General features: G+C 42.3%; 1 protein-coding gene across 1 annotated transcript in view; it reads right to left on the bottom strand.

The window, feature by feature from the left end:
- Positions 1–12,709, bottom strand: part of LOC134471452 (liprin-alpha-1-like) — a 63,511-nt gene that overhangs the window by 29,707 nt on the left and 21,095 nt on the right. The window contains exons 7-8 of the mRNA XM_063230345.1: positions 11,396–11,547; positions 10,084–10,358 (exon numbers count right to left, since the gene is read on the bottom strand). Coding sequence (XP_063086415.1) covers positions 10,084–10,358; positions 11,396–11,547 — 427 coding nt within the window. The remainder of the gene's footprint in view (positions 1–10,083; positions 10,359–11,395; positions 11,548–12,709) is intronic.

Raw genomic sequence — 12,709 nt, 5'->3', positions numbered from 1 at the left:
CTGAGGGATGCACTCAGTCAACAGGAAAGAAAACAAGGTCTCAGAAGCCTGACTGTAATTGTAACTTATTTAGGAATTGTGTCCATGTTATAAAACATATACATGCACATATATAATTCTATTGAACTGAAAAACAGCCACATGATGTACGAACAACTGTAACTGCCATTTGACAGTTGAGAAAACTGAAGCACAGGATAAGTAACTTTGTCAGAGACACACAGCTAACTAGAGAATTAACCAGGATTCAGCGGCCAGAGCTCAAATGGCCAAGCCTAACTATTACCCATTCTATCATCCTGGGAGACAACTCTGAAAAGGTAGACTGAGAATACATGTGTGAATTCAGTCAAGATTTCCAAATGTCCTCTGTTCACCAGACATGATGGCTTAAAACAGGCTTTAGGTCAATGGAGGCAAACCTATGGCGTGCATGCTGCAGCAAGCTCTTTGTATCACTGAAAGCTCTATCACTGCTTTAGGTTCATCTTTCAAAAGACAATGTATTTACATAGCTAGAAATTACACTTACAATCAGCTAAGAATGACTGTTAACTCAGAAAACTGTTTCATGAGATGGAGAAATAACAAAAAGCTTACTGTTTTTGAAGTTGACGATTTTTTTCATCCTTTCCTCCCAATTTGCTAAGTTGGAAGGCATCCTGAGATGAGTTTTCGGCTTCAGAAACAACAGCTACAAAAAAGAAGAAAAGCCCCCAAATTAAGAGTAAATTAACATGGCAAAGTTATATGTTTCACAAATAGGAAGAAGATTCTGCAGGTAGAGAGCTGAATAATTTCTGAAGGGTAAGCTTCCGAGCAAACACATATAAATGTTCAAGAGTATAAATTAGCATATAAGAGGGTTATTCATTCACGCCAAATGAATGTCCACTGCTCTGCTCTGGTTCACATGTGGGCACACTGGGCTGTCTGGAGAATGCTCAGCCATGACTCCTCGTGGGCACTGGACACTTGCAGCAGGCACATAGGAAAAATCTCAGGCTCTCCCAATCCCAGCAGTTAGGACAGCTGCCTAAAACCGGCCCACCTTGTCTTGGTGATTCTTTGCCAGTTTGTCCAGGCAGAACCTTTTTCTTTTTGCCAAACAAACGACCAGTGGAGGACTTGATGCTCTTCTTCTTTGGGGCTTTGTGGAGCGCATCCTGCCTGCTGTCACTGGTACTGGGATTGTTCACAGGACCTTCCTGGGAGCCTGTTGAGCTTCAAAGAAATAAAATGGATTTTTACCACCCTCTTCCCAGCTCCACAGTCCATTCACACGTACAAGAACAGTCTGCATTTTTAATATTCCTACCTTCAACTTCCTAAAAAACGTTTCGAGTCTCTTACACACAGTACAATATGCATTGTGATGCAGGGTCCCAGTAATGCTTCCACAGACCTGTGTCTGGAAAGCCAAGATTCTGATGTGCTCCCTGCTCAGAGCAGGCCTGTACTCTAGCCTGCCTTGTTTGGACACATAAGGGAACACCCTCTGCAGGGGCCTTGCTCAGGCACTGAGGGATGCACTCAGTCAACAGGAAAGAAAACAAGGTCTCAGAAGCCTGACTGTAATTGTAACTTATTTAGGAATTGTGTCCATGTTATAAAACATATACATGCACATATATAATTCTATTGAACTGAAAAACAGCCACATGATGTACGAACAACTGTAACTGCCATTTGACAGTTGAGAAAACTGAAGCACAGGATAAGTAACTTTGTCAGAGACACACAGCTAACTAGAGAATTAACCAGGATTCAGCGGCCAGAGCTCAAATGGCCAAGCCTAACTATTACCCATTCTATCATCCTGGGAGACAACTCTGAAAAGGTAGACTGAGAATACATGTGTGAATTCAGTCAAGATTTCCAAATGTCCTCTGTTCACAAGACATGATGGCTTAAAACAGGCTTTAGGTCAATGGAGGCAAACCTATGGTGTGCATGCTGCAGCAAGCTCTTTGTATCACTGAAAGCTCTATCACTGCTTTAGGTTCATCTTTCAAAAGACAATGTATTTACATAGCTAGAAATTACACTTAAAATCAGCTAAGAATGACTGTTAACTCAGAAAAATGTTTCATGAGATGGAGAAATAACAAAAAGCTTACTGTTTTTGAAGTTGACGATTTTTTTCATCCTTTCCTCCCAATTTGCTAAGTTGGAAGGCATCCTGAGATGAGTTTTCGGCTTCAGAAACAACAGCTACAAAAAAGAAGAAAATTCACCAAATTAAGAGTAAATTAACATGGCAAAGTTATATGTTTCACAAATAGGAAGAAGATTCTGCAGGTAGAGAGCTGAATAATTTCTGAAGGGTAAGCTTCCGAGCAAACACATATAAATGTTCAAGCGTATAAATTAGCATATAAGAGGGTTATTCATTCACGCCAAATGAATGTCCACTGCTCTGCTCTGGTTCACATGTGGGCAGACTGGGCTGTCTGGAGAATGCTCAGCCATGATTCCTTGTGGGCACTGGACACCTGTGGCAGGTACATAGGAAAAAGCGCATGCTCTCCCAATCCCAGCAGTTAGGACAGCTGCCTAAAACCGGCCCACCTTGTCTTGGTGATTCTTTGCCAGTTTGTCCAGGCGGACCCTTTTCCTTTTTGCCAAACAAACGACCAGTGGAGGACTTGATGCTCTTCTTCTTTAGAGCTTTGTGGAGTGGGTCCTCCCTGCTGTCACTGCTGCTGGGAACGCTCACAGGACCATCCTGGGAGCCTGTTGAGCTTGAAGGAAAGAAAATGGACTTTTACCACCCTCTTCACAGCTCCACAGTCCATTCACATGTACAAGAAAAGTGTGCATTTTTAATATTCCTACCTTCAACTTCCTAAAGAATTTTTCAACTCTCTTACACACAATACAATATTCATTGTGATTCAGGGTCCCAGTAATGCTTCCACAGACCAGTGTCTGGAAAGCCAAGATTCTGATGTGCTCCCTGCTCAGAGCAGGCCTGTACTCTAGCCTGCTTGGTTTGGACACATAAGGGAACACCCTCTGCAGGGGCTTTGCTCAGGCACTGAGGGATGCACTCAGTCAACAGGAAAGAGAACAAGGTCTCAGAAGCCTGACTATAATTGTAACTTATTTAGGACCTGTGTCCATGTTTTAAAACATATACGTGCACATATATAATTCTATTGAACTGAAAAAAAACCACATGATGTATGAACAACTGTAACTGCCATTTGACAGTTTAGAGAACTGAAGCACAAGCTAAGTAACTTTGTCAGAGACACACAGCTAACTAGAGAATTAACCAGGATTCAGCGGCCAGAGCTCAAATGTCTAAGCCTAACTCTTAACCACTCTGTCCACTAGGCAGACAAGTCTGCAAAGGGAGACTGAGAATGAATGTGTGAGTTAAGTCAAAATTTCCAAATGTCCTTGGTTCTCCAGACATGATGGCTTAAAACAGCCTTTAGGTCAATGGAGGCAAACCTATGGCGTGCATGCTGCAGCAAGCTCTTTGTATCACTGAAAGCTCTATCACTGCTTTAGATTCATCTTTCAAAAGACAATGTATTTACATAGCTAGAAATTACACTTAAAATCAGCTAAGAATGACTGTTAACTCAGAAAACTGTTTCATGAGATGGAGAAATAACAAAAAGCTTACTGTTTTTGAAGTTGACGATTTTTTTCATCCTTTCCTCCCAGTTTGCTAAGTTGGAAGGCATCCTGAGATGAGTTTGGTGTTTCAGAAACAACAGCTACAAAAAAGAAGAAAAGCCCCCAAATTTAGAGTAAATTAACATGGCAAAGTTATATGTTTCACAAATAGGAAGAAGATTCTGCAGGTAGAGAGCTGAATAATTTCTGAAGGGTAAGCTCCCGAGCAAACACATATAAATGTTCAAGCGTATAAATTAGCATATAAGAGGGTTATTCATTCAAGCCAAATGAATTTCCACTGCTCTGCTCTGGTTCACATGTGGGCAAACTGGGCTGTCAGAAGAACGCTCAGCCATGACTCCTCGTGGGCACTGGACACTTGCAGCAGGCACATAGGAAAAATCTCAGGCTCTCCCAATCCCAGCAGTTAGGACAGCTGCCTAAAACCGGCCCACCTTGTCTTGGTGATTCTTTGCCAGTTTGTCCAGGCAGAACCTTTTTCTTTTTGCCAAACAAACGACCAGTGGAGGACTTGATGCTCTTCTTCTTTGGGGCTTTGTGGAGCGCGTCCTGCCTGCTGTCACTGGTACTGGGATTGTTCACAGGACCTTCCTGGGAGCCTGTTGAGCTTCAAAGAAATAAAATGGATTTTTACCACCCTCTTCCCAGCTCCACAGTCCATTCACACGTACAAGAACAGTCTGCATTTTTAATATTCCTACCTTCAACTTCCTAAAAAACGTTTCGAGTCTCTTACACACAGTACAATATGCATTGTGATGCAGGGTCCCAGTAATGCTTCCACAGACCTGTGTCTGGAAAGCCAAGATTCTGATGTGCTCCCTGCTCAGAGCAGGCCTGTACTCTAGCCTGCCTTGTTTGGACACATAAGGGAACACCCTCTGCAGGGGCCTTGCTCAGGCACTGAGGGATGCACTCAGTCAACAGGAAAGAAAACAAGGTCTCAGAAGCCTGACTGTAATTGTAACTTATTTAGGAATTGTGTCCATGTTATAAAACATATACATGCACATATATAATTCTATTGAACTGAAAAACAGCCACATGATGTATGAACAACTGTAACTGCCATTTGACAGTTGAGAAAACTGAAGCACAGGATAAGTAACTTTGTCAGAGACACACAGCTAACTAGAGAATTAACCAGGATTCAGCGGCCAGAGCTCAAATGGCCAAGCCTAACTATTACCCATTCTATCATCCTGGGAGACAACTCTGAAAAGGTAGACTGAGAATACATGTGTGAATTCAGTCAAGATTTCCAAATGTCCTCTGTTCACAAGACATGATGGCTTAAAACAGGCTTTAGGTCAATGGAGGCAAACCTATGGTGTGCATGCTGCAGCAAGCTCTTTGTATCACTGAAAGCTCTATCACTGCTTTAGGTTCATCTTTCAAAAGACAATGTATTTACATAGCTAGAAATTACACTTAAAATCAGCTAAGAATGACTGTTAACTCAGAAAACTGTTTCATGAGATGGAGAAATAACAAAAAGCTTACTGTTTTTGAAGTTGACGATTTTTTTCATCCTTTCCTCCCAATTTGCTAAGTTGGAAGGCATCCTGAGATGAGTTTTCGGCTTCAGAAACAACAGCTACAAAAAAGAAGAAAATTCACCAAATTTAGAGTAAATTAACATGGCAAAGTTATATGTTTCACAAATAGGAAGAAGATTCTGCAGGTAGAGAGCTGAATAATTTCTGAAGGGTAAGCTTCCGAGCAAACACATATAAATGTTCAAGCGTATAAATTAGCATATAAGAGGGTTATTCATTCACGCCAAATGAATGTCCACTGCTCTGCTCTGGTTCACATGTGGGCAGACTGGGCTGTCTGGAGAATGCTCAGCCATGATTCCTTGTGGGCACTGGACACCTGTGGCAGGTAAATAGGAAAAAGCTCATGCTCTCCCAATCCCAGCAGTTAGGACAGCTGCCTAAAACCGGCCCACCTTGTCTTGGTGATTCTTTGCCAGTTTGTCCAGGCGGACCCTTTTCCTTTTTGCCAAACAAACGACCAGTGGAGGACTTGATGCTCTTCTTCTTTAGAGCTTTGTGGAGTGGGTCCTCCCTGCTGTCACTGCTGCTGGGAACGCTCACAGGACCATCCTGGGAGCCTGTTGAGCTTGAAGGAAAGAAAATGGACTTTTACCACCCTCTTCACAGCTCCACAGTCCATTCACATGTACAAGAAAAGTGTGCATTTTTAATATTCCTACCTTCAACTTCCTAAAGAATTTTTCAACTCTCTTACACACAATACAATATTCATTGTGATTCAGGGTCCCAGTAATGCTTCCACAGACCAGTGTCTGGAAAGCCAAGATTCTGATGTGCTCCCTGCTCAGAGCAGGCCTGTACTCTAGCCTGCTTGGTTTGGACACATAAGGGAACACCCTCTGCAGGGGCTTTGCTCAGGCACTGAGGGATGCACTCAGTCAACAGGAAAGAGAACAAGGTATCAGAAGCCTGACTATAATTGTAACTTATTTAGGACCTGTGTCCATGTTTTAAAACATATACGTGCACATATATAATTCTATTGAACTGAAAAAAAACCACATGATGTATGAACAACTGTAACTGCCATTTGACAGTTTAGAGAACTGAAGCACAAGCTAAGTAACTTTGTCAGAGACACACAGCTAACTAGAGAATTAACCAGGATTCAGCGGCCAGAGCTCAAATGTCTAAGCCTAACTCTTAACCACTCTGTCCACTAGGCAGACAAGTCTGCAAAGGGAGACTGAGAATGAATGTGTGAGTTAAGTCAAAATTTCCAAATGTCCTTGGTTCTCCAGACATGATGGCTTAAAACAGCCTTTAGGTCAATGGAGGCAAACCTATGGCGTGCATGCTGCAGCAAGCTCTTTGTATCACTGAAAGCTCTATCACTGCTTTAGATTCATCTTTCAAAAGACAATGTATTTACATAGCTAGAAATTACACTTAAAATCAGCTAAGAATGACTGTTAACTCAGAAAACTGTTTCATGAGATGGAGAAATAACAAAAAGCTTACTGTTTTTGAAGTTGACGATTTTTTTCATCCTTTCCTCCCAGTTTGCTAAGTTGGAAGGCATCCTGAGATGAGTTTGGTGTTTCAGAAACAACAGCTACAAAAAAGAAGAAAAGCCCCCAAATTTAGAGTAAATTAACATGGCAAAGTTATATGTTTCACAAATAGGAAGAAGATTCTGCAGGTAGAGAGCTGAATAATTTCTGAAGGGTAAGCTCCCGAGCAAACACATATAAATGTTCAAGCGTATAAATTAGCATATAAGAGGGTTATTCATTCAAGCCAAATGAATTTCCACTGCTCTGCTCTGGTTCACATGTGGGCAAACTGGGCTGTCAGAAGAACGCTCAGCCATGACTCCTCGTGGGCACTGGACACTTGCAGCAGGCACATAGGAAAAATCTCAGGCTCTCCCAATCCCAGCAGTTAGGACAGCTGCCTAAAACCGGCCCACCTTGTCTTGGTGATTCTTTGCCAGTTTGTCCAGGCAGAACCTTTTTCTTTTTGCCAAACAAACGACCAGTGGAGGACTTGATGCTCTTCTTCTTTGGGGCTTTGTGGAGCGCATCCTGCCTGCTGTCACTGGTACTGGGATTGTTCACAGGACCTTCCTGGGAGCCTGTTGAGCTTCAAAGAAATAAAATGGATTTTTACCACCCTCTTCCAAGCTCCACAGTCCATTCACACGTACAAGAACAGTCTGCATTTTTAATATTCCTACCTTCAACTTCCTAAAAAACGTTTCGAGTCTCTTACACACAGTACAATATGCATTGTGATGCAGGGTCCCAGTAATGCTTCCACAGACCTGTGTCTGGAAAGCCAAGATTCTGATGTGCTCCCTGCTCAGAGCAGGCCTATACTCTAGCCTGCCTTGTTTGGACACATAAGGGAACACCCTCTGCAGGGGCCTTGCTCAGGCACTGAGGGATGCACTCAGTCAACAGGAAAGAAAACAAGGTCTCAGAAGCCTGACTGTAATTGTAACTTATTTAGGAATTGTGTCCATGTTATAAAACATATACATGCACATATATAATTCTATTGAACTGAAAAACAGCCACATGATGTACGAACAACTGTAACTGCCATTTGACAGATGAGAAAACTGAAGCACAGGATAAGTAACTTTGTCAGAGACACACAGCTAACTAGAGAATTAACCAGGATTCAGCGGCCAGAGCTCAAATGGCCAAGCCTAACTATTACCCATTCTATTATCCTGGGAGAACACTCTGAAAAGGTAGACTGAGAATACATGTGTGAATTCAGTCAAGACTTCCTAATGTCCTCTGTTCTCCAGACATGATGGCTTAAAACAGGCTTTAGGTCAGTGGAGGCAAACCTATGGCGTGCATGCTGCAGCAAGCTCTTTGTATCACTGAAAGCTCTATCACTGCTTTAGGTTCATCTTTCAAAAGACAATGTATTTACATAGCTAGAAATTACACTTAAAATCAGCTAAGAATGACTGTTAACTCAGAAAAATATTTCATGAGATGGAGAAATAACAAAAAGTTTACTGTTTTTGAAGTTGATGATTTTTTTCATCCTTTCCTCCCAATTTGCTAAGTTGGAAGGCATCCTGAGATGAGTTTTCTGTTTCAGAAACAACAGCTACAAAAAAGAAGAAAATTCACCAAATTTAGAGTAAATTAACATGGCAAAGTTATATGTTTCACAAATAGGAAGAAGATTCTGCAGGTAGAGAGCTGAATCATTTCTGAAGTGTAAGCTTCCGAGCAAACACATATAAATGTTCAAGCGTATAAATTAGCATATAAGAGGGTTATTCATTCACGCCAAATGAATGTCCACTGCTCTGCTCTGGTTCACATGTGGGCAGACTGGGCTGTCTGGAGAATGCTCAGCCATGATTCCTTGTGGGCACTGGACACCTGTGGCAGGTAAATAGGAAAAAGCTCATGCTCTCCAAATCCCAGCAGTTAGCACAGCTGCCTAAAACCGGCCCACCTTGTCTTGGTGATTCTTTGCCAGTTTGTCCAGGCGGACCCTTTTTCTTTTTGCCAAACAAACGACCAGTGGAGGACTTGATGCTCTTCTTCTTTGGGGCTTTGTGGAGCGCGTCCTGCCTGCTGTCACTGGTACTGGGATTGTTCACAGGACCTTCCTGGGAGCCTGTTGAGCTTCAAAGAAATAAAATGGATTTTTACCACCCTCTTCCCAGCTCCACAGTCCATTCACACGTACAAGAACAGTCTGCATTTTTAATATTCCTACCTTCAACTTCCTAAAAAACGTTTCGAGTCTCTTACACACAGTACAATATGCATTGTGATGCAGGGTCCCAGTAATGCTTCCACAGACCTGTGTCTGGAAAGCCAAGATTCTGATGTGCTCCCTGCTCAGAGCAGGCCTGTACTCTAGCCTGCCTTGTTTGGACACATAAGGGAACACCCTCTGCAGGGGCCTTGCTCAGGCACTGAGGGATGCACTCAGTCAACAGGAAAGAAAACAAGGTCTCAGAAGCCTGACTGTAATTGTAACTTATTTAGGAATTGTGTCCATGTTATAAAACATATACATGCACATATATAATTCTATTGAACTGAAAACAGCCACATGATGTATGAACAACTGTAACTGCCATTTGACAGTTGAGAAAACTGAAGCACAGGATAAGTAACTTTGTCAGAGACACACAGCTAACTAGAGAATTAACCAGGATTCAGCGGCCAGAGCTCAAATGGCCAAGCCTAACTATTACCCATTCTATCATCCTGGGAGACAACTCTGAAAAGGTAGACTGAGAATACATGTGTGAATTCAGTCAAGATTTCCAAATGTCCTCTGTTCACCAGACATGATGGCTTAAAACAGGCTTTAGGTCAATGGAGGCAAACCTATGGTTTGCATGCTGCAGCAAGCTCTTTGTATCACTGAAAGCTCTATCACTGCTTTAGGTTCATCTTTCAAAAGACAATGTATTTACATAGCTAGAAATTACACTTAAAATCAGCTAAGAATGACTGTTAACTCAGAAAACTGTTTCATGAGATGGAGAAATAACAAAAAGCTTACTGTTTTTGAAGTTGACGATTTTTTTCATCCTTTCCTCCCAATTTGCTATGTCGGAACGCATCCTGAGATGAGGTTTCTGTTTCAGAAAGAACAGCTATTAAAAAATCAGAAAAGCTCCCAAATTTACAGTAAATTAACATGGCAAAGTTATATGTTTCACAAATAGGTTGAAGGTTCTGCAGCTAGAGAGCTAAATAATTTCTGAAGGGTAAGCTTCCAAGCAAACACATACAAATGTTCAAGAGTGTAAAGTAGCACTTATGAGGGTTATTCATTCACGCCAAATGAATGTCCACTGCTCTGCTTTGGTTCACACATGGGCAGACTGAGAAAGCAGACTGGGCTTTTCTGGAGAACCCTCAGCCATGACTCCACGTGGGCACTGCGCACCTGCAGCAGGCACACAGGACAAAGTTCACGTTCTCCCATTCCCAGCAGTTAGGACAGCTGCCGAAACCCCACCCACCTTGTCCTGGTGATTCTTTGCCAGTTTGTCCAGGCCGACCCTTTTCCTTTTTGCCAAACAAACGACCAATGGAGGACTTGATGCCCTTCTTCTTTGGGGCTTTGTGGGGCGAGTCCTGCCTGCTGTCACTGCTACTGGGATTGCTCACAGGACCATCCTGGGCACTTTTTGATCTTGAAGGAAAGAAAATGGACTTTTACCACATGCCCTCTTTAGAACTCCACAGTCCACTCACATGTACCAAAACAGTCTGCATTTTTAATATTCCTACTTCAACTCCCTGAAGATCCTTTCCAGTCTCTTACCCACAGCACACTATGCATAGCAATGCAGGGTCCCAGTCATGCTTCCACAGACCTATGTCTGGAAAGCCAAGACTCTGATGTTGCTCCCTGCTCAGAGGAGGCCTGTACTCTAGCCTGCCTGGTTTGGACATCTAAGGGAACACCCTCTGCAGGGGCCTTGCTCAGCCAGTGAGGTTTACACTCAGCCCTCAGGAAAGAGAACAAGGTCTCAGAAGCCAGAAGAACTGGAATTCCACCTTCCCTCTCAGCAGCTCCTGCAGGCTGGTTCCTTGGATCCTGCTCTCCTGCAAAGTGAGAGCTGTACTATCTCTCAGGACACTGTGGAGACCAATGTGCCTGCTTGATCATACTGCCTGGTATGGAACAAAAGCTTCTAAGAGCAAGTGTGGAAAACAACAGTCTATAAGTAACCAAGCCTTCATGGCCTCCTGATGGAACATGCTTCCTAAAGGGATAGGGACAATGTGGGACTCTCAAGAGCTTAGAAGACCCAGAGTGTGGGAGGGTACCTGAGAGGCACCGATTGTCCACAGAATAGCACGATCCAGAACCTGCCACATCCGTGTGGCAAATTCTTCACCAGGAATAGAAAGAAAGTTCTTAAAAGAAGTGAGTGTGTGGGATCTGAAGAAATGGAGCTTTTCTCTCAAGTGCTAATTTCAAATAATTCCTATTCTTTCTAAACTTTGCCCAAACAGATGGCCTTTTCCACTGGATGTCACTACAGCTGCAGAACAGGAGAACACATTCTAGGTCTAATGTTTAAATAATCACAACCAAATGAGCTTGCTGAGAATTCTTTAAAAACTTGGTTTTTCTCACAGGAAAAGATTAATAGATGTTCTTAAAAACTAAGACAAGCAGGTTTCTCAGGGGTCTGGTGGCCTACGAGACCTGCTCCTTACTTTTGCATGTCCCTGATGTCCTCGTGGCTGACTATTTGCAACGCCCCCGTGTGCAGCCTGTCTAGCTGAAGGGACTTCGGAGAGGAGAGAGGGGAAGTTTCACATTTTATCGTTGTCTTGTCATCTCGTTCTTCTTCTCTGCAAGCTAGCAACTGAGGAGTGAAAAAACAACATCAGCTAACAGTACATTATAAGAAAACACATCACATAGGCTTTAAATAACATAAACTGACTCAAAACCTATTAGCTAAACTTTCTACCTGTCCTGAGAAGTCGCATTTTAATTGAATGCCAACCTGAAGGCCTGTTTGTCTGGGGGAAATGGACCACATAGCAGAGAGAGAGCAGGGCAGGCTGACCTATAGCCTTCCTTCATGGAAGCCCCGGGAAGCCCAGGGACAGCATCACCCCCCCTTCAAGATTCTGTTCTCCGTACAACCTCAGGTACCTCTGAGGATAGTTACTGAGGGACAGTGAAGTCCTAAACGAAGCCTGTTCACTGCACTTTATCACTTCAGGTTAACAAAGTTACTCTCATTACTGAAGAGCCTGTGACACATATCTTCAGTTACTGATGTCACTCAAAGGAACACTAGTGGGGGCCGAAGCCTCAGGGAAACTGTCAATACTTTTACCTCTAGCAAGAAACAAGACAAGGACAGCATGAGCGAAGACCCAAATATGCATGTGTGTGGCTTCTGTTTCTCACTGTGTGGACCAAATGTTATGAGCAGAAGCATTTGCATGCAGCCTAAAACCCTACTTCCATGTGGCTTCATAAAATAATCCTGGGTTTTGGGTTTGCATATTATCTTTTTTTGAAGTCCTGCAATGTCTCCAATGTTTTGCTTTTATTGGTTTTGTTCTTTAATGTTTTCAGTTTTATTATAACTGATGATATAGGCAATTCTTTTTAAGATAGCAAGAGGCATTATGGTAACCAATGATCATCACTTTGTCTTCCGTTTTTATATTATATACTATATCCATTCTTTTGATTTGACTGACTCTGTTTTGTTATGTCACATTGGATTTTATTCTCTTCAAATAGAAAGTAATAAGAACTGTGGGAGTAATAAAACCCAAAATGTATAATTGTCATAGTAAAAAAGAGAGGAAAAGAAAGTGCTCTAAAGGATATAATTGCATGTATATTTAAGTGTATAAGATAGATAACCATATTGCTAAGTTTTTGTGGGATCATTGAACAGAATTGTTTGTAGTCTCACAGTTTGAATGTCTACTTTATATGCTTTAATTTTGTAATCTGAACAACCATTTCTAAGATGACAGTATGTAATCTATTAACTAGTG

This window comes from Cavia porcellus, unplaced genomic scaffold (assembly GCF_034190915.1).
Source record: "Cavia porcellus strain 051 isolate PalLab524CR breed Dunkin Hartley unplaced genomic scaffold, mCavPor4.1 scaffold_18, whole genome shotgun sequence".
Lineage (NCBI taxonomy): Eukaryota > Metazoa > Chordata > Mammalia > Rodentia > Caviidae > Cavia > Cavia porcellus.
This window is presented reverse-complemented; position numbering and strand designations above follow the sequence as displayed.